This window comes from Microtus pennsylvanicus, chromosome 7, assembly GCF_037038515.1.
Source record: "Microtus pennsylvanicus isolate mMicPen1 chromosome 7, mMicPen1.hap1, whole genome shotgun sequence".
NCBI lineage: Eukaryota > Metazoa > Chordata > Mammalia > Rodentia > Cricetidae > Microtus > Microtus pennsylvanicus.
The window spans coordinates 106,805,012-106,824,468 of record NC_134585.1 but is presented as its reverse complement, the minus strand read 5'-3'; the positions used below and the strand labels follow the sequence as shown (position 1 = coordinate 106,824,468).

The window sequence follows — 19,457 nt, the reverse complement described above, 5'->3', positions numbered from 1 at the left end:
TCCAAGCGTCTAGGAAATGAATCTTTTAGGTACTCATTCAAATTGCTGCCAAAATATAACATCCAGTGAAATTTTACTTGTGGGCATTAAAATGTTAATGTCTTTTGAATTTGTTTCAACAAGTTAAAAAAAAAGTCAAAGTTACCAGTCTTATAGACCACACAAAAATTAGGCAGGGGAGCTGGGCGGTGGTGGCGCACGCCTTTAATCCCAGCACTTGGGAGGCAGAGGCAGGCGGATCTCTGTGAGTTCGAGGCCAGCCTGGTCTACAAGAGCTAGTTCCAGGACAGGAACCAAAAGCTACGGAGAAACCCTGTCTCGAAAATCAAAAAAAAAAAAAAAAAAATCAGGCAGGGGTTCTGCCCCACAGCCATAGTTTCCCCACCGCTGAGAGAGCCTCAGAAGAAGCGTCACAGTGCCTGAGCAAGCGAGAGTGCAGATACCCTGGGCTAGAGCTAGTACACATGATCGTCTAAATCCCCAAGGAGGAGGTTGCTTCCCTGCAGGCTTCTCTTGAAAGGCCAGATCAAGCTTCCTAATTGGTACAATGGCAAAATGCTCGGGTTGGGTGGTGGCTTTTTTTTTTTTTTAAACGGTGGGAAACAGCTCACTTTCATAAAATTTTGATTATTACCAGGATATTTTCATCTTGGGCTAAAAGCATATTCATCTAATGGGTATGTTAATACTCAATGACTTCTTCACGAGCAGTAAGTATTCTGCAGCATAGAAAAAAAAAGATGGAATTTTTACTTTTTCTTACAGACGTACCCTGTCAGAAACTGAACTGGGTTATACACTGACTAGGCCTCTTGGGGCTTCTGTAAGGGACTCTCCTGGTAGATCCCAAGAGGGTGAGGTCTAGGCCCTTACTACCCTACACGGATCTCAGCTGATCTTAGAAGCTAAGTAGGGTCAGTCCTGGTTTGTACTTGGATGGGAGACCAGAGAGGAGAAGAGATATAATCACCCTAACCTCTTCTGTGTATGAAATTGAACCACTGCAGCCCTCTTCTGTCCGGGAAGTTGTCTTTCTCACTTTGGGAGGAACACTGCCAGTCCCATCAAGTCAGTAAGTGAAATACAGATGTTGAGGTCAGAGCTCTCCCATAGTCCACCTCTGTGTATTTTCTGTTTTACAAAGTTGCCTTTGCTCTGGCTGAGCCCCTGGTTGAGAGGACCGGTGCTGGTCGAGAGCAGGCTGGGAAGACTGACTGCATTCTCCTTCTCCCCTTACGTTTTCTGAGCTCTCTCGCCTTCCAAACCTGTATCTCTTCTGCTTTTTCTGCTCATCCCACTGCTAAGCTACAAGCTCGCTCCCTGGATCATGGTTAGGCTATGCAGTTTGTCTGTCGGGTCTTGCAAGACTTTGCCTCATCCCTTCAGACAGCACTTGAGGGGGAACAGAGAAGGCCGATGTGCCGGAATGAGAGTCCAGTGCATGGGCTAGCCTAGTCTTTCTTCCACCTGGTCTCTCAACTCCTCCCCTTTCTGTATTTGTACCACTTATCTTGTCTCCTAGGCAACCAATGGTGATGCTGTACTTTCCCCACCCACATGGCAAAAAAAGCTCAGGCCCTGCAGTAAGGACAGTTGGCTTTTTTGGTCAGGCCCCAGGGAGTCTGTGCTAGCTGCTTCCTCTCCCAGGGCTTTGAAAGAGAAGGCTAAAACTGCCAGGCAGGCCCTTTCATCATGCTCAGACAATGATGGGCAGAAGATATCAAATGGCCAAGATCCTTAGAAGTGTCCTGAGGCCTTCCCTTCCAGTGTGTGCCAGCCTGATTACTGTCCCTGGAGCACAGAGGACACAGAACTATGGCCTGAGCACCATCCTTCAGTGAACCAGGAGACAGTCCTGCTAGGCGACGTGGGCACTGGCATAGATAAGGTGATGTGCACAGGGGCTGGAGGGGACTGGAGCCAGGCAGTGCTGTGTACTTCTTTCCCCTCACGCCCACGGCTCCCTCCCTTGGTTTGGTTTACTTTAGGTGTGGGTCTCAGTATCACTCCAAGGCCACACTGCTAGATAACTGAGAACCTATTCCAAAGACAGGGTGCCAGCAGCCACTTCTGTCACCAGCGACACAAAACCAACCCCCAGATACCATAGACTAGCCTGAAATGGTCCTTCATCTGCTTCAAGATGGATCAAAAGCCTCGTTGGGAAAATCTGACGGTTGCTGGCTGATTAATAATGGACGGCTGTTCTCTGAGCACATTTGTGACCAGCCAAGCTTTCTGGGATGAGGCAGTCCTACCAGAGTTCGTTTGTTTGCGTGAGCCCTGAACAGTGCTGCCCATCCACTTCCAACCCTCCCTCCAGGGCAGTTCTGGGGGGCCCTGGCCTTCCACCTTGAGCTACTGTCTTCTTTGTGCCATTTTGGCAAGAATGGCTAAGGCTAGACTAGTGTTTCATTCCTGGATCCTAGGGTAGAAAAACAATTAAGATAAAAAAAGACAAATGTTCAAGCCTGCGTGCTACTGTTGGTTCTGCTTGTCCTCATCTGGGCCAAATGCTGCCTGCCCAGACAAATGGAATGGAAAGTGTCCTTCCTCTTAGCTGAAGCTTTACATAGAACTGCTTCGTGTGTGCATTGTGTGTGTGCATACGCGCACGTGTGTATGAGTGCTTGTGTGATAATTCCAGCAAAGCATTTTCATGAGAGGAGACTATGGTCTTACTCCAAGAGCCTAAGACAGGAAAGGGAACCTTAAGCTGTGGACCCCTGAAAGCCAGAAGACATGTGCCTCACAGTACCACATCCCCAGTCCTTAGAGCATAGGCCTGATGCAGTAGAACACTGCTTGTTCATTTCCCCACTGCCCAGACTCCCGAAATAACCACACAGAAACTGTATCAACTAACAACATACAGAGGGGAATCCCACATCAGCCTGAGGCTACAGAGGGAAACGGTTAGGGTGTTGTGCAGTGGTCACCACTATTTTTTGTTTGTTTGTTTTTTGAGACAGGGATTCTTTGTTTAGCCCTGGCTGTCCTGGAACTCACTTTGTAGTCCAGGCTGGTCTTGAACTCACAGAGATCTGCCTGCCTCTGCCTCCTGAGTGCTGGGATTAAAGGTGTGCACCACCATGTCTGGCTGTAGTGATCACTACTATTGGTCCTCCCTTTCTCTGTGCCCTACTCTTCCTTTAGAAGGGCAGAGTTAGGAAGGAGTGATTTAGATCAGTTACAGCCAAAGCCCTGGGCTGAGACCTTACTCTTCTGATAAGACCTGGAGCAAGCTGTAGGGACGCAGATCTGCCATCAGCCCTGTGGCTCGACCACACTGGGCAAGCACTATGTAAGACAAACCTCAATAACCATGATCTTGGTGGCCCCTCTCGCAGGGAGAGATAGGATGACCTTGCATCCAAAAGTGAGAAACGTGACTGTTACATGGCCCCCAGAGCCCCCAAGGTTTGGGTCCCCCTGAGCATCATCTCCCACAGTTTATTGCCTCCTTAGGAGGCATAAAGCCAGGCTCAGAAAGAGAAAAGGACAGAACAACCCATCTGCTTTCCATTTGTTTAATGCTTTGAACCTTGTTCCCTAGTCTAGCCCTCACAACATCCCTGTGAGGTAGGATGAGAAGCAAACAGTCTGCCCGTGCCACCCAGTGTCAGGAGCTGAGACACTCATACAGCAACCTTGCCAGTATCCAGCTGGCACACCTTTCCGTTCACGACACACAGGTTCTCTGTGCCAGTCACAGACAAGGGTCTTGGGGGTGGGTACTAACCCAGAGACTTCCTTGTGCTCTGAACTTGCTTAAGGGCATTCAGGTGGAGTGTCCCACAGAGGTCAAGGTAAGTACACCAAAGTTCTAGAGGTCTGGGGTCATCAGCTTCCACAGCCATGGTGGTCTCAGATGAGCATTCTGCCTTCTCTGTGTGCCCTGGCTCACTGCTTACTCTCAGAGAAAAATCCTCAGGCATGGTCAGGCAGCAAGAATCCCGATTCCCTCTCCCACAGCGCCTTCCCATGCAGTTACACTCCAAAACCCAGGGAGGGGGGGAGGTGAAGGCTGGCTGACTCAGCCTGCAAGTGCTTAGAGATCTGGAGCTGAAAGGCCCCAGCACCATTCAACTAATGATTATTATTAACTCTGAACAGGCCTTGGCACAGCAGCCAGCTGGCTCAGGGGGGAATGCCTGGATCTCCCACAGTGAGGTTTGAAAAACAAGACCCACGGCAGCCTTGCATGGGGGTGGAAAGGTGGGGACAATGAGACGGGGCAGGCCAATGTCACGGAGGAAAGGTGGCCTGCCTTGGGAGGGGGAGAGCAAGCACAGGCTGGCGAGTGATAGCAGCCTGGCTTGCATGGGGATACCAGCCAGAGAAGGAAGCAGTTCTAAGGCTGAACTCCTGTCATTCATTCGCTACCACCCCCAGCCCCAATGGGACTCCAAGGGAGGATACAGGAACAAAGGGGCTTCTGAGAAGGCTCCAAACCTGAACAGTATGCCTCTTACCATTTGGATTTAATACAAAACTATCTTTCTAATGCCCTCAAGGTTGAATCTGAGTATAATCAAGCTTGGAACACAATCAAATATGGAATCAGGACTTAGCACGATATGGAAATTTGTACAAATGATGGGAGACTTTTAAATCTTGAGCATCCTGAGTATCATCCCCCACCCCACTTTCAAAAGCAAAACAGGCCGACTGCTAGCAGCTTCCCCTAGTCAAGGAACACTGGAAAAGGACAGTCACGTGTCCCCCCCTACCCCCCCATGGTCTCTGCCTCTCTGCCAAGAAGCCCAGGTAGTATCCAGACACTGGAAGATACAAAGAGGAAGGGGCAGACAGTGGGAAGAGGGAGCACACGGCCAGTAGGCATATGCAGCCGGCAGCCACAGATCCCAGCTGGAGGAAGAGTGCCCTAGCACTGAGGTCTAATGGTTATCCAGCTGCTGCCCCAGGATGTGAGGGCAGGTGGTGATGGAGAAGTGGAAAGACAGGAGGGGAGGGAATTCCCGCCCCCCCACCCAAATCTGGCCTACCAGCAAGAAGGGCTCATCCTGGTGACCTGCTCCCTATACTGCGGTCAGATCCCTAAGCAGGAGGCCACTGCTACCTGTGCCCTCCTCTCTGCTCTGCACCGATGCCCTCCAGGCCCACTGGTCAGAGGAAGCGACAGCTGGGTCCCTTCTTCCTGCAGAATATAAATGACTCCCCTTCCTCCCGGGGCTGGGAATAGACATCAGATGGCACAGCCCACGCAAACTGCCGGCTGTCAGCACGCCTGCCCGCCCGCCCGCCCACCAGCCCCCGCACCACCTGGGAAGAGGCAACACCTCAGGCAGGCTCAGGCTTTCCGGCATCGCCTCTCTCTCTGAGAACGAGCTGCTGAACCTTACCTGGCCCACCCTGGGGAGCCCTACATCAAAGTGACCCTAGTGAGACCCTCTTTCATGTGGCCCAGTAACCATTCCTTCCAAGCTCACAGCACACTGGACAGCTTGAGAGGGAGAGCGGGTGTTGAAAAAGACAAGAATGGTTTCCCTCTGCGCTGCAGGAGCCTCTGTTCAGTAAGCTGTATTTAGACAACTTATGAGAGATGCTATCTCCCTGAGGAAAAGCACAGTGAGGGCCACTAAGAGGCCACTTCAGCCCTAGGATCCCTGTCCCCATACTATTGAATCCCACCCGCCTAATTTCTGAGCTACCTGGAGAGGAGGCCTTAAATCTTCAGAGGATCCGAGACATTGAACAGATACTTCTCCTTTGTCTGTGCTCAAGCCCCTATACTGCAGGCCTCCCATAGTTTCTGATGGGCTCTGCCTTCCAGGGAGAAAGCTGGGCGTGTACATTTCCTGGCTCAGCAATCTCTACTCCTTATTAGGATCTATAAAGGGTTTGTCTCCTGGACTGACCCACACCACAGCTAAGTGGTTTGACATCCAGTCCTCACCGCTAAGGATGCTCTGAGGAACTCAGCTGGACCAAGGAGGTATCTTGGCAGGGAAGAGAGCCCAGTTGGTACCAAAATCATCCCACTCTTAAGCCAAGGGGCTGGCAGGGAACAGCTAAGGAAAACTTAAATGACAAGAAGGGAAGGACAAAGCCGGGCGGTGGTGGCGCACACCTTTAATCCCAGCACTCGGGAGGCAGAGGCAGGCGGATCTCTGTGAGTTCGAGGCCAGCTCGGTCTACAAGAGCTAGGTCCAGGACAGGAATCAAAAGCTACGGAGAAACCCTGTCTCGAAAAATAAAAATAAAAAAAAAAAAAACAAGAAGGGAAGGACAACCAGGGAGACACTGAGTTCCTTGAATCAAGGGGGTCCCACTCCCTGGTTTTTATTTTGTTCCGAAAGCCTAAGAATAGTTCCCTGGAGCAATGTGCTAAGTAAATACTCTAAGTCCTACGGGCAGTGTCAGATGCCCTGAGAATGAATGTCGAGAGAATGCCCAGACTCTACAATCTAGACCCAGAGGTAGCCTGAAGGAAGTTCTTAGCTGAGCTAAGGAGGCCAGGAGTCCAGGGCTTGGTTAAGGACAATGCCCTTCTGTTCCTCCAAAGAACTTTAAAGTGACTTTAGTGCCTTTACTATCTTATTGTCTAGGGGACCCTCACCTCAGTCCCTTCTTTCCATGATTCGTGGCCCTTGTTCCTTGGTTCAGGAGTGGAGCCAGCACAGATTTCTGAAGGATGCAGGTATAGAGTTGTCCTTCCAGGGGAGTGAAGGAAGCATGGAGGAGAGAATTACATCCTGAGCTGTTCACATGGTCCAGAGCTAAGGGGGTATTCAGTAACATCAATCTGCCGGACACCGAATGTTAAAGGGTGCGGAAACTGAGGTCCTGAGATACGGAGCTTGTCTAAGGGCGACTGTACAGCACAGCCAAAGAGACCACAGGCTCTCCACAGTACCGCCTTTCCAAAGGGACCCCGATATCTGCCTGTGGCTGTCATTCATAACCAACAGGAACTCCACAAGCAAAAAGTCACCACCGTCACCATCAGCACCACCACCTAATACTTTTGTATCCCATCAAGGTGAGGCTTCAGGTTCTCCAGAACCTTCCACTTGCACCCAGTAGTACATTTCCCCCATTGGAGCCCACCAGATCATCCCTCAGCAGTAACAGCTAGGGTTTCTGCACCCCGTGGCTCAACCACGCAGTGCAAAACATCGTCTGCCTCTGAGGTGTGCCAAGGAACTGCTGAAGTCCAAGAAGCGCCTAGGCTCAGAGTTTGGAGGCATTCACATTTCCACTTTCTTCCTTGGCAAGTAGGAGCTGGAGATCTGGTGCATGATCACCAGGGCCGGGTACACCGGTAGTGCCAGGCACAGGTACCAGGCTGCACCTTTAATCTGGGCCTGGAACCACACTGAGTACATGCCCAAGAGCACTGTTACTGTAGCCATCAGGTAGACGACCAGGCCGCATGTCAGATGGTAGAGCTTGAGACGAGCCACCCTTGAGACCCGGGCTGCCCGCGGACAGAGGAGGCCGAGCCCACACAGTGCCTGTCCCGCAGTGGCCATGAGTGTCAGAACTCCTATCCAGCTGTGCCAGGACGCCAAATGGGACAGCTCGCTGCGGATCTTGCTGGAGATGATAAAGCCCAAACCCAGGATAGCGCAGAGGATGGCCATGGTCTGCCCTGCCCAGTGCAGTCGAATCCGGGTCTTTCGAGAGCAGAAGAAGAACGGGGAGTGCTCAGGTGAGAGGAGTAGGATAGCTTCAGCCATGCAGAGACAGAACTGTAAACACAGGAGAAGGTCAGCGAACCTCTGGTCTGCATGGGGCCCGAGAAAAAGGAGGTCTTATCCCACACCCAGAAAAACATGGGAGCTTAAAGGGACTTCCTGCCTCACACACGCCCTTTCTGGACCACAGAACAGCAAGACCTTGATAACATCCCTCTCACTTCTTCCTTTCAGACCCTCGAGGAGAAATAGCCCCTCCCCAACCTCAAGCCCCTGATAGTTTACTACATTTCCCCCAATCCTATAGGTTTCAGGGAAAGATCAAGCCTTCTTTGACCCTATCTCTCTGATCTTTAAAAAGGCTGAAAAACTGAATGCTTCCCCAAGGGTTAAGGTAAGTATATTCAAACTCACCGCCAAGGCCATGAACACAGGGTGCCAGGAGAAAAGACCTAAGTAAGAATCAAAGAGAACAGGCTGACAGCTGGACATCACTGATATTGCAAAAATCTGGCCACAAGGGAAAGGTCAGCATACCGTCTCAAGCCTAAGCAAGAATCAGGAACTCACCGCAAAGGGGTAGCGGCCAAGGGGCCCTTATACCACCTTGGCCTTTCTGCATTTGCTGCCAGCCCAGTCCTAGAGTAGACCTTAGTCTGCCGGAGACCCTCCCCGCACCTTTCCATAAGGGACCTCATTCTAAGGAAGTGTCAGTTCTGTCTTTTCAAGTCCCACCCTCCCAGGATTTCCGGGGACCCACCCACTACGCCTTTACAACCACTCCTCGACCCGCCCCTCCTCAGCTGAGGGTCTAGGTTTCTCGTATCCGAGCGTGCCCAAAGCAGCCCCTCCAGCCCCTAGGCTCCGCCCCCTCTCATAGCCCCGCCCCTCCCCGCACACTCACTGGTTCCTGGCCGGGACAGCACAGTCAGAAAGATGGTGAAGCCCAAAGCTATCAGGTGCGCCAAGATCCCACTGCCTCTCCGCAGCCAGCGGGTCAGTCTCGGCTCCCTCGCTGGAGCGGGAACCAGACCTACCTCCTCGAGCTGCATGGCAATGCCAAGCCGGCCGGTACAGTCCAGCAAACAGAGGCTTCTTCCGGGTTTGCGATCGCGGAGGCGGCGGCGGCTACAGGAGAGGCTCCTCCCCGGGGAGGCTTCGGGGCCGTGTGGCGGAGGCGCCCACAGCGCCCTCTGCAGACTGGGGGGGAAGCGCTTCGGGCCCCAAAGGGCGGCTCCCGGAAACCTCCATTGACCTAACCGAGCTCCCAACCCACCTTCATTTCTACTTTTGTATCTACAAGGGTATCTCATCCGTAGCAACTGATCAGCGAAACTCCAAATCACACACTTGGTTTGCTGACCCAAGAGCGTGACCCAGTGTTTTGAGCAGCTTTCCAGAAGGACTGGATTCCCCTGGCTGCTCACTCTGTAGACTTTTCTAGCTTGTTCAGGTACGAGATTCCTCCCTGCCCAAACATAAACGAAAAGAAAAAGCCAAAACATAGTGACCCAAACCTGGTGAATTAAAAAATGAGAACCGAAATACGGAGTCGCATCCCTATTTACAGGAGTAGTTGTCCCCCGTAAGATATTCCAAAGACCCGAGGCACTTCCAGTTTTTGTCACCTCCACACCAGCTATGCAGCCTTGAGGAGCGAGGTGATCCAGAGGAACCAGGGCCCCCCCACAACCTCAACTTCTGTAACACTATTACCTCCAAAAAGGTATGGCCCAGCCTATCCGAGAGAAGCTTTATACCATTCTTCAGGAGGCAGGGGCTGGGGAGATGGCTCAGTGGTTAAGAACACGTCCCGGGGTTCACAGCTTACTGGAACTAGCTTGGGGGATCCCACACTTCTGGCCTCTACAGACATCACATGCACATACCCACACACACATAGTTAAAGAAATTTTTAAAAAAAAAGGGGGCCAGGACTTCTAGAGCAGTTATCACCAAGTTCAACCTCAACATGGTCGACAAACTAAGGCTGAGTTTAGAAGTGGGAAGGGCAAGAACAGCCGAAGAGACCGAGGAAATAATCTGTAGAGGGATGGAAACCGAACTGCAAGAGAATCAGAAAAGGGTCGTAAACTAACTCCCACAAATCCTCAGGACAAAAACTCCAGGGCAGAGTCAAAAGTGTAACTTCCCTCCCTTCCTTGTTTCCTTTCCCAGAGGAGCCGGAGTTGTCTCTCTGGGACGCCTTGCTCATTCAGGGCCATACGCCTTCTCATCCTCTCTGGAAGGAGATGCCTCCTGACACCAGCTCCAGGTTGTGTGCCCTGTGTGTGTGTGCATGAGTGTGTACTGCTCATCGTCTCAGCCTCTCGGGACAGGGCTGGGGAGAGTAAAGACACTCATTCAGCTACATCATTTTTCATCCTTTTCTATGTTTCTGTTTTTATATTTTCTTAGCAGCAACAGAACAGGGAGACAGTCTTGAGGTATTTTAAAGAGTTTTTTTTTTCTTAAAAAAAATAATATAAAGTTATAAAAAGCGGCAGCAGCCTGGGGCCCGGATCTGGAGGGGAGGAGGTGCTGGCGGCTCCGTTGCAGTGGGCAGGCACTTTCTCGTTAATGGGCTTTTGACTGCAGGAAGACAAGAGGTAAGAGACAGGGTCAGGGTAGGGGCCTACCTAGTATCCTTCCCTGTGAACATCTGGGCTAACCCTTGAATTCCTTCTGCTGGCCTGATAAACACGACTAAGCAAGGAGAAAAAGAATGCCAGCCTAAAAGAGGCAGACTGGGTAGTGAGCCTGGAGAACACACATACACACACCTGTACACACAGAGGCAGGTCCTTTACCAACCATCAGATTTCCCTCATAGGTGCCAGGACAGTGAGCATGCGCCTAATCCATGCCTCAATCAGGAGCCTATGATCCCGTCTCACCTCCCAGGAATCCCTCCTTACAGAGATCACAGGGATAGATGAAAGCACCCTCCAACAGAAAAGGTAAATAAACCTAACTACAAGCTTTACTAGAAACCTGGAGAATCTACTATAATCCGAAGTGACTCTGTGGACCTTAAATAGAGTACTTGCTTTCTGATGTCCTAATGCCAGAGGAAGAACCAAACTACAGCAGCCCGCTCATCAGCTACTCAGGATGCTGGGACCCAGACTCCCTTCCCCTTTAGTCGCTCCAAGTCCTGGAGGGAGGACCACAGACAGCTCAAGAAGAAATGGTCCTTAGACTAAAGCACAAGTAAAGGTGGGATGGGACAGCATGTCCTAAGCTCAAAGGAGGAGGCTGGGCAGAGGCAGAAGCTGGGGTCACCTTGGAAACAGCTAACCAACCTTTCCCTAGTGTAGATGGCCCAGGAGTTCTCTCAGTTTCCCCTTTATTCCCTTTTCTGGAGTGGTCTCCTTAGCACCCTCTCCACGTCACGTACCTACTGTGTTCCCCAGCCTCAGCCCTCCTGACCCCTCTCTGCCCATGTCCTTCAGGAAGCTGGACTGGTACCTTCAGTGTAGAGCACTTCTCCTCAAAGGGCAGGGCTGGACCTGGTTTCTTACGACGAACAGAGCAGGTCCCATCAGGAGGGACACCCGCCTGACAGTGCTTGGCCTTGACTGGCCGGCAGTAAGTGGCCAGGTTTTTCCGCTTCTTGGCTACCTCCTCCTCGGAGAGGCAATTGGTTGGCAGGACCTTAGCTGGGTGTCCAGCTGCTCCCCGGTTCTCTATTTGAGAAGCCTTGACTGGTATGGGGGATGAGTGAGGGGAACCCCGACAGTCCAGGGGACCTGCTCTTTTCACTCTTGGCCCCACTGTTCCATTAAGCCCCATGCTCAGGGTTGTTTTAGTCTTGGCTGAGAGACCCCGACAGCCAGAGGGTTTGCCTTTTCCAGCAGGCTCCAGGATGCAGGTCCGTTTGAAAGTGGTAGGGCCAGGGGATAACTTCCGCTTTCGAGAAGGGGCCTCCATCTCCACCCCTTCCTTGCTTTTGGACGACTTGCTGGCCTTGGAAGGTGGCAGCTTGCTGAAGGACGGAGATGGAGTATTGGCAGGCAGTGGTGAGGTAATAGCCTGGCTACCGCCCATGCACTCTGCCTGGCTGCAGGCAGCTGCTACACTGGGGGAGCCTGCAGGGTAGTTAGGGACAAGGCTGTCCTTCATGGGGGGTATGGAGGCTGGGCAGGCAGGTCGGGGGGATGGGCCTGGGAGTCGGGGGCAGCTGCCCATAGAGGATGGACTCAGGGGATCAGCTAAGGAGGGACTGACAAGATGGGATGGAGGTTCAGCCGCTGGTGGGATCTTCCTGCAGCAAAGAGAGAGCTTCGTTGTGATACTGAGCAAACTCCGGGGCCTCCCTAAAGTACACCAGTCTCTGCACCTTCAGATGGCCAGCAAAGCCCCAAGGCTGCTGCCCCCTGCTGGGAAACACTGGAACTAAGAGCCGAGGAAGGCACAAGAGAAGGAATGACCTATCAGTACAAGGCATATGAACTAACAGGCTGACCCATTAACAATCTCATTTTTGGTCTTAGTTTGAGCATTTCCCCATGCTACATTACCTAAAAGGTACTGGAAGTGATGGGTAAGACTCTAGATTGACCCCGACCACCCACCCACGCCCTCCTCCAGGCTACCAAGTCTCACCCAGTCATGCCACACCCAATTTGGGTTCTTAGCAATCAGCCAATGCACAGCAGACTGGGGCTTCTGAAGCCCAAGGATAGATACTCAAGCCTGAGAAATTAAGTTCTGAGTCCATGAAACTCACTTCCACATGTGTGAGCTGAGATGCCGTTCCAGCATGGAGCTGAGTGCCGAGCAGAACCGGTCTAGCCGGCGGCTAAACACGTAGCATCCTGGGCTCACCAGCCGGCTCCCAAAGGTGCAAAACTGGAGGCAGAGGAAAGAACATGGTTGGTAGAACCTGAGATACAAGAAGGCATCTGCCTACGAGACTTAGCCACCCTCCATCCCAGCTCCCTGTCCTGTGTCCTTACCGCCTGTGGCCTAGGGGGCCGGGTTGCATAATGGCAGTCAGGGGAAAGGTGGAGGTCATCAGATGTCCCTTCCTCCTCACTCTCCTCGCTGGAGGCCTGGGCCCCACCCCGGGGCAGAGGGAAAGGGAACAGGCCTGGATCCCCATCACCACCACAGGGACCTTCATCATCCACCTCACTCTCAGAGGAGGCCTGGGACCTGGAAGGGCCAAAGGGACACAAGGATCATGTGAATGATGCAGGATCAGACACTCACTGATCCACGCTCAAACAGTCAGGGCACTCAGGGGAAGAGGAAGGGCTTGGGAAGGGACGCGAAAGTACAAATTAGATCACTAAGTGAGAGACAGAACCAAGGGCCACAGCTTCCAAGGGATTCTCTCCCCAGCCTCTTCCTTGGCCTTGCCTCTTCAGGGAGAAAATCTGCTTCAGACCTGCTTCCTCAGCAAAATCTTCCCGGTGTAACTACACCCAGCACCGCTCAGCCTAGTCAACTCCCTCAACCCTCCTCTTTATCACGCTCTCCCGTGAGCCTGTCTAGGAACCCGGCCTATGCTCCATGTCTACCCCTCCTGCTGCAGATGGAGGTGCGTTTGAGGCTCCTTCCATAAAGCAGGCTCTGCACACAAGGGGGCCAGTGGATGACTACCCAGTAGCACTGCTTTACCCAGGGCCCTGGCCCATTCAGCTCCCTGATGACAAGTGCTAACCCATAGGAGTAACTGAAAAAAAAGAGTTCATATCCTGGGTATTGTATCTGGCATACCTCACAGAGGCTGGAGTGCTGCAGTGTGCTTGGGCAGAAGGGCAGTCACCTGCCTCACACCACTGGTAGGGTTCTAGTTACCTTCCCATGCTTAAGGGAAGTGAGCACACCTCCAGAACACCCTGGGTCTATCTCCAGGGCTCCCTGACACCTTAGGGACTGAGTACCCCCCAGCGAGGTATGGTAAAGACTCTGTACATACCTGGGAAGTGCACAGTATGGATAGGCCTGCTTAGAACGAGCAGAGGTGCTGATGGGGGCAGCTGCTACCGCTGCACCCTGGATGGCGGAGGGAAGCTCCTGGGAGGGGCGCTCGAGAGTCGGTTCTTTTCGTCCTGGGCTCTTTTCCTTGGGAGATTCTCCTTTGCGAGAGTTGGCTTTCAGTTCAGCCACTAGCACATCAAAGTCCTTGGTCCTGCCTGGGACCTCCCTGCGTTGGTGCACTGAGTGGATCTAGAACAGGGCAGAGTGAGCGGTAGGGAGGTGTAATCTTAGCAGGGCTGAGGGGTATCAGCCTTTGACCCAGAGAGAGTGTGCGTGTTATGGGTGGGGTGTTTGTGTGTCCATTTTACTCTCTCATGGGGCCGAAACTCTCAGATGGGTAAGGAGATCTGAAGGTACTCCCTATCCACTGAGCCTACCTTGTGTACACCATGGGTAGCCTCTTATCCCCTTCCCTGGTGTATGCCTAGCACCATTCCTTGAACTGAGTTTCTAATAACCTCTAAATGCTCCTTTCCAAGATTCCGTGTCATGCTGACTCCCCCATCACCATGCAGAGGGATGGGGTTACCTTGCAGGTCAACAGTCGCGTACAGATCTTCTTGGTCTCTGGATTTATGACCCCACACTGCCTGTTGAGGTCAAACTCTTTACCTGTGGGGAAAGAGGTTCCAATGAATCTCAGGTCCTTTTTTTTTTCCAGTCCAAGGAAGAATCTGGTTACTTCCTGCAAAGGGCCCAAGAAACAGCAGGACTAAGGTCGAAGAGCCTCACCCTCAGGTCTTGCTACCTGCTGGGTATAAACTACCTCAGCCCCATCCCTGGCCCAGGCACTCTTAGAAGACTAGCAGCCCAAAGCAGGGCAGCCCATACCAAGAAGCAAAAGCAGCCACAGGCATCTGAGATGCCAGGAAAACCAGCTATGGGATGTGAGGAAGGAGAGAATGGTCAACAGCCCAAGGTGAGAACGAATGACTTTGCTGACTTGGGCACAGGGCCTCTCAGGCTAGCTCAGACACCTGGAGCAGCAAAGCCTCCTGGGAACAAGCAGGGCAGGAGGCAATGGGGTTTCTGTACCCTGCAAGCTGTAATGGCCAGACCTAGCCAGGTCCACTCCTTCCTGACCTCAAACCTTTCTGGCCCAAGAACAAAGAAGCCCAGTGAAGTCTCCACTCCGCCTGAGTTCATGTCTATAACTACTCACGAGCCATCTTTCGGTGGGTTTTAGGAGGCAGCCTGGCTCCACTGGGCTCCTTCTCCGGGGGGCTGCCTTCGGCCCGGTGATTGGAGCCCTCACCAGGGATTAACTCGATGTTCTCTCTGCCAGGAGGATCTTTAGGAGAGGGGGCCGTGGGGACTTTTCCAGGGGAGTCCTTGGGGAGGCCTCCTGGCTGACTGAGGAAAGCAGAGGGTGGAGCCACCCTGACTCCTTGTCCATCAGGCTTCGGGAGACTGGACATCTTCTCCAGATTCACCACAGGCACGAAAAGGCTACACGTGGAGAGAGGGTATGGGCTGGGAGGTGGGGAGGCTGGGACTGGGGTCTGGACTCTAGCCCAGAGCCATCTCCTCCCTAGCTCTGGAACTTGGGTGGGCTCCAAGAGAGGCGTGGAAAAATGGGGAGCCCATGTTCCCTGGAATATATGGAAAGGAACTGCAGTTGGGTTAGCTATTTCTTGCTATGAGCAGTATCCTGCAACCCAGGGCTAAGTGTCAACCCTTCCCTGGGTCAGGATCAGGGTCAGGGCTAGTCTCTGGGGGTTTCTAGCCTCTTACCAGAGGTTGTCCTTCTGGGTCTTCTCAGGAGGCTGATGGCCACGGCTCCGGGACCCCTGGCCCTTCTCCCTGGAGGAGGTTTTGGTAGAACCTGGGGCTCTACAAGCTGGGCCCTGCCCATTCACTACATGGCATTTCTGAGAGCTGGCAGGGGCTGGAGGTGGGGGTGGGGCCCGGGCATAAAGCTTGCTGAGGGGCCCATGTCTTCTTTCTGTCACCAGGAGGTGGAGAGAGCAACTGAAGTGAGTGGTATTGACTGCCTCCTCCCCTGATGTCCTAATCAGTCCACCAATTCTTTTACAGAGCCCAAACTGCTAGAGCTTGGGCTGTGCATCTGTCTCCTTCCCATTCAAAAATGAGCCTTCAAGACTCAAACTTCTAGAACAAACTTCTTGAACCTTTGAATTCTACTGGACGGTACAAGCTTATCCAAAGAATAATCCCGACACCTACAACCCTCAAGCCGCCCCCAGCACCACTTTTTTTTACCCCACATGGCCTCCCAACTGACACTGTCCTAAGAGTTCCCTGTGCCACCTTCCTGTCCCCTCATCACCTCCCTGGAGCGCCCCTCACCGCAATGCTTCTGGAAGGCTTGAGGCTTCACCACCTGGCTGCAGTGGTTACACACAACCAAATAGAAGTCGTCATGGGCAGGGCAGTGCCCGAAGATGGACATGTCTGCAGTGACAGAAGCCTTGATCACTGGGGTTAAGGACTCAGGATTTCTCCAGATCAAAGAGCACGCTCACCCCACCGCTCGGAAGGCACTCATGCCTTCCTGCTGACACACGACAGGCTTTTCTGCTGGATGCTCCCAGCTTCCGCAGGCCCATCTAACCAGACCCCAGATGCATGGGACTTCATGTACGTGGTCACCAACCACCTATGATTAGGGTCTCCAACAACAGGTCACTGGAGCGGGGAGGTCTCCAACAACAGGTCACTGGAGCGGGGACAACTGACTGGCCGACTCAGACCTATCCAAATAAGGCTTCCCCGGCAGTCTTGCTGCTTCAAGCTACCTCCCCCAGTGAAAGGGAAAAGGTGGCCCAGTTTCCCCGAGTCCCAATCCGATGTGTGTTGACTCGTACCTTCTTTAATGAGGGTCATGGCGTCCAACTTCTTCATGTTTTTGCTACTCTCCTCCAGCTCAGCCCCTGGAGGAGAAGCACAGCTCAGAAGGCCCATTCCCTTCCCAGCACCCAGCAGAGCCTGTAGCCCAGTGGTATGAAGCCCACACTCCCTGACAAGCACTCAGAGTTCCTGGAGAAACTGTCAATGGGTCATTCACAAGTGCCCATTTTTCCTTCATGTGCCCCTCTGAGATGAGACGACCCCATTAAGAAGGATAAAGACCCTTCACTCCCAGGTACGGTACAGGGCTCCACTGCTGACTAGGTGGGTAACTCTGGGTAAAATGTCTCTTTTCTGGGTCTTGCTTCCCCATTTAAAAGGGAAATGGTTCTAAGATTTTTCTACACGTCCCTGAGTCCCTTTCTGAGACTGCTTACATGGGTCCTTTCTGCTACTCTGTGGCATCCCAGACAAGTACCCTCCCAGATCCCCACCCCCATAAACTCAGTTTGCTCCACCCAAGTTACCATAGTATCATCAAAGTTACACTCAGCTTCTCAGGTCCTGCACTGATAGGATGGCCATAGAGTAGAGAAACTGCTGCCTTTGGACCCTTTGGCATCTTCAAAGTCTCCTTGATCAGCTACGCAAGCCCCTCCCCTTCTTAGGGGGGCTTTGTCCAGGGGTTGCCCTTGTACCTCAGTTTCTGGGTTAATGACAAAAACATCTTAGCTGTGCAAAGCAGCTCTTTCCCCATCCCCCTACCTCACTCCTCACCCCCCCTCCTCTAAGCCCCCTCCCTGTCCCTTGGAGGGGGGGGGATCAATTGTGAGTCACCAAATCCGTTTGACTCCACTTCCGGTTCTCAGTGCACCTAGACCCTGACAAGGGCCCCATCTTAGCCCACTCAGCATGGGGCTGTCCAAGGGTGGCCTGGACTCCCTTCTAGGTTGGTTCTCTAATGCTCACTAAGGAGTTGCCCCTTTCTGGGATGAGATGGTTATTGGCAATAGTAACACCCAGACACGAGTGGTAGTGGGTTAGGCATGCAAAAGACAAGGGCAGCTCCTACTCCTCTAAGTCCCTTAAATCCAAGTGTGGAGAATGAGGGAACAGAGCTGGAAGTCAGTTGTCTCAAAAGAGAACAAGTGTCATTACAGCCATCTCCTCCTCCACCTCTTCTCACTTGCAAACTTCTTCAGGGGTGTGATGCTTGTTGTCACCCCAAAGGCCACGAGGCCAGGTGCTCCCTGGGGCTCAGGAGACAAAGATCAGAAGGGGCTGCAGGCCTGCTCACCAAAGGCACTCAAAGGGCCTACAGAAAATAGGGGTTAAGGGAGAGAGCCAAGGGGCAGGGCAAGAGGCCCAGGAAAGGATGGAGGCTTGAAGGCATGGATGGATGAACTGGAGGGAGGTAGGGAGGATGATGGATGGATGGATGGATGGATGGATGGAGGATGGATGGACTAAAGCGGGGGGGGGGGCGGGGTCTCACAAATACTGCACCAGGCTGGGAAACGTGGTAAAAAGCTAAGGTGCGGGGCAAAAGACTAAGGATCAAGGGGGTGGGGAGGGGGGGGCACAGAAGTGGGGTGCGTGGGAAACACGTGGAGAGGACTGTTGCAGATGGATAGAGCCAAAGCAGGTGCAGGACGGATGGGAGCTGGAGGCCAGCGCACAAGACGAAAGATAAAGGCAAGTAAAGTGGGGGCAGGTACTGTGCACCCGCAGAGATAGAGGTGGGCAGGGTGGGCAGCAAGCGATGAACCGGCGCTAGGACCCGGAGGCGCGAAGGTGTCTGAGAAGGCGGGCACTAGGACCCGGCGGGTCCTTTGTTTGGGGGGCCGGGGAGCCGGACGGCGGCTCCAGTCGGCGGCTCCCCTCAGCTGGAGGGGGCCCTAAAGGGGGGAGGGGAGGTAGTGATGGGGTCCCCGGACTCTAGTGTGGCTGCACTCACCATCTGCCGCATGCAGGTCGGCCCGTTCCACCCACGAGCTCCAGCTCTGTCCCGCGAAGTCATCGAGACTCGGCACTCGCCGCTCCAGAGCGGCCATTGCTGCCACCGCGCGTTCACGCACCGCCATCACCGCCGCGGACGCGCGCCCGCCCCGGCGCCGCCGCCGCGCGGCCCCCTCCCCCACCCTCCCCCGACCGGGGGCACGCCTCCCTCTCCCCCTACCTTGCCAGTTCACTCTTTGCGCAAGCGCAGTTCGGGTCTCCTGCCACCACCTCCTCACTCCCGCATAGCTTTCTGGGAAGTGTAGTTGCGGAGGGGTGGTGATGCCTACGGAGCTAGCCGAGGGATCCCTTCCAAAAAGCACAATCGCACGCGCGGGGATGGAGAGATCAGAACCTCGGGATACCCTCTTCCAACCCCTCTGTACACGTTCTTTGCGCCACCAGTTCACTCTCCCAAGCTTACTACGCACACCCCAAACCTCTCTCTGCCCGAGATACCCCTCTAAAGCCGTGCATCCGCCAGCTGGCTGGCGCCCCTTCCTGGGCTAGCGGCCACGAAGCGACTCTGCTCCCCTGTAGATCGAATGGGGTAGGTGCAGGGAGGTGGGCTCAGTGAATCGGAAGGGCAAGGGGAGGGAGTCTGCAGGACGTGCTGAAGGACACAGGGGTTGGAGTAGGGGGAGGGCACCAGCTCCTGTGCTGTTCCTCTGTGGGAAACCCACGCTGACTTGATGCAGAACGGAGGGTTGGAATGCTGTTGTCTGGGTTTGGGAGGACCTGGCTGAGCTCGCCAAGATCACCTGTCAGTATGACAGAAGGCTATCTTGGAGCCAGAACCAGCCCCGGAACTGGGGTGGCTCCGAGGCTTCTGGTGTTTGCAGTGTCTTTGCTGATCCATCTCTCTCCTCCTGGGAACTCCGATCGATAACCTGCATCACCTCTTCCCAAATCCTGGCTGGACCCTGATTCCATCCATCATTTCGGCTTCTTTTTCTAATGAATATTTTCACCGCTGGAAAAGCTGTTACTGAA

The 19,457-nt window shown here is 53.4% G+C and overlaps 2 protein-coding genes across 4 annotated transcripts; both read right to left on the bottom strand.

Annotated features, from left to right (window-relative positions):
* Positions 1-3,516: 3,516 nt before the first annotated feature.
* On the bottom strand, positions 3,517-10,003 carry Cyb561d1 (cytochrome b561 family member D1). 2 transcript variants are annotated; one of them, XM_075981614.1, is made up of 3 exons: positions 8,569-10,003; positions 8,079-8,116; positions 3,517-7,718 (listed from the first exon to the last, which is right to left on the bottom strand). In XM_075981614.1, the coding sequence occupies exons 1-3, from the start codon at positions 9,167-9,169 to the stop codon at positions 7,215-7,217; spliced, it is 1,143 nt and encodes a 380-aa protein (XP_075837729.1). In that variant the 5' UTR covers positions 9,170-10,003; the 3' UTR covers positions 3,517-7,214. The 2 variants fall into 2 exon arrangements, with proteins under 2 accessions (XP_075837729.1, XP_075837730.1); XM_075981615.1 differs by having other exon boundaries at positions 8,702-8,790.
* Positions 10,004-10,106: 103 nt separating this feature from the next.
* On the bottom strand, positions 10,107-18,585 carry Atxn7l2 (ataxin 7 like 2). 2 transcript variants are annotated; one of them, XM_075981613.1, is made up of 12 exons: positions 18,424-18,555; positions 16,994-17,172; positions 16,484-16,549; positions 15,966-16,070; positions 15,390-15,600; positions 14,818-15,104; positions 14,185-14,267; positions 13,594-13,844; positions 12,626-12,824; positions 12,397-12,518; positions 11,136-11,931; positions 10,107-10,256 (listed from the first exon to the last, which is right to left on the bottom strand). In XM_075981613.1, the coding sequence occupies exons 3-12, from the start codon at positions 16,518-16,520 to the stop codon at positions 10,242-10,244; spliced, it is 2,106 nt and encodes a 701-aa protein (XP_075837728.1). In that variant the 5' UTR covers positions 16,521-16,549; positions 16,994-17,172; positions 18,424-18,555; the 3' UTR covers positions 10,107-10,241. The 2 variants fall into 2 exon arrangements, with proteins under 2 accessions (XP_075837728.1, XP_075837727.1); XM_075981612.1 differs by lacking the exon at positions 16,994-17,172 and having other exon boundaries at positions 18,424-18,585.
* Positions 18,586-19,457: the final 872 nt, after the last annotated feature.

What these genes read in the sequence shown, in the direction of transcription:
- Cyb561d1 (XM_075981614.1), bottom strand. Translation starts at nt 9,169, where the DNA reads ATGTTTTGGCTTTTTCTTTTCGTTTATGTTTGGGCAGGGAGGAATCTC. An exon ending in GCTGTCCCGGCCAGGAACCA is followed by an intron (nt 8,117 to 8,568) that starts GTGAGTGTGCGG and finishes ATTCTTACTTAG; the next exon opens with GTCTTTTCTCCTGGCACCCT. An exon ending in CTGTGTTCATGGCCTTGGCG is followed by an intron (nt 7,719 to 8,078) that starts GTGAGTTTGAAT and finishes CTGTGTTTACAG; the next exon opens with TTCTGTCTCTGCATGGCTGA.
- Atxn7l2 (XM_075981612.1), bottom strand. Translation starts at nt 18,550, where the DNA reads ATGGCGGTGCGTGAACGCGCGGTGGCAGCAATGGCCGCTCTGGAGCGG. An exon ending in CATGACCCTCATTAAAGAAG is followed by an intron (nt 16,071 to 16,483) that starts GTACGAGTCAAC and finishes CTGTCACTGCAG; the next exon opens with ACATGTCCATCTTCGGGCAC. An exon ending in CGCGACTGTTGACCTGCAAG is followed by an intron (nt 13,845 to 14,184) that starts GTAACCCCATCC and finishes GCCCTGTTCTAG; the next exon opens with ATCCACTCAGTGCACCAACG.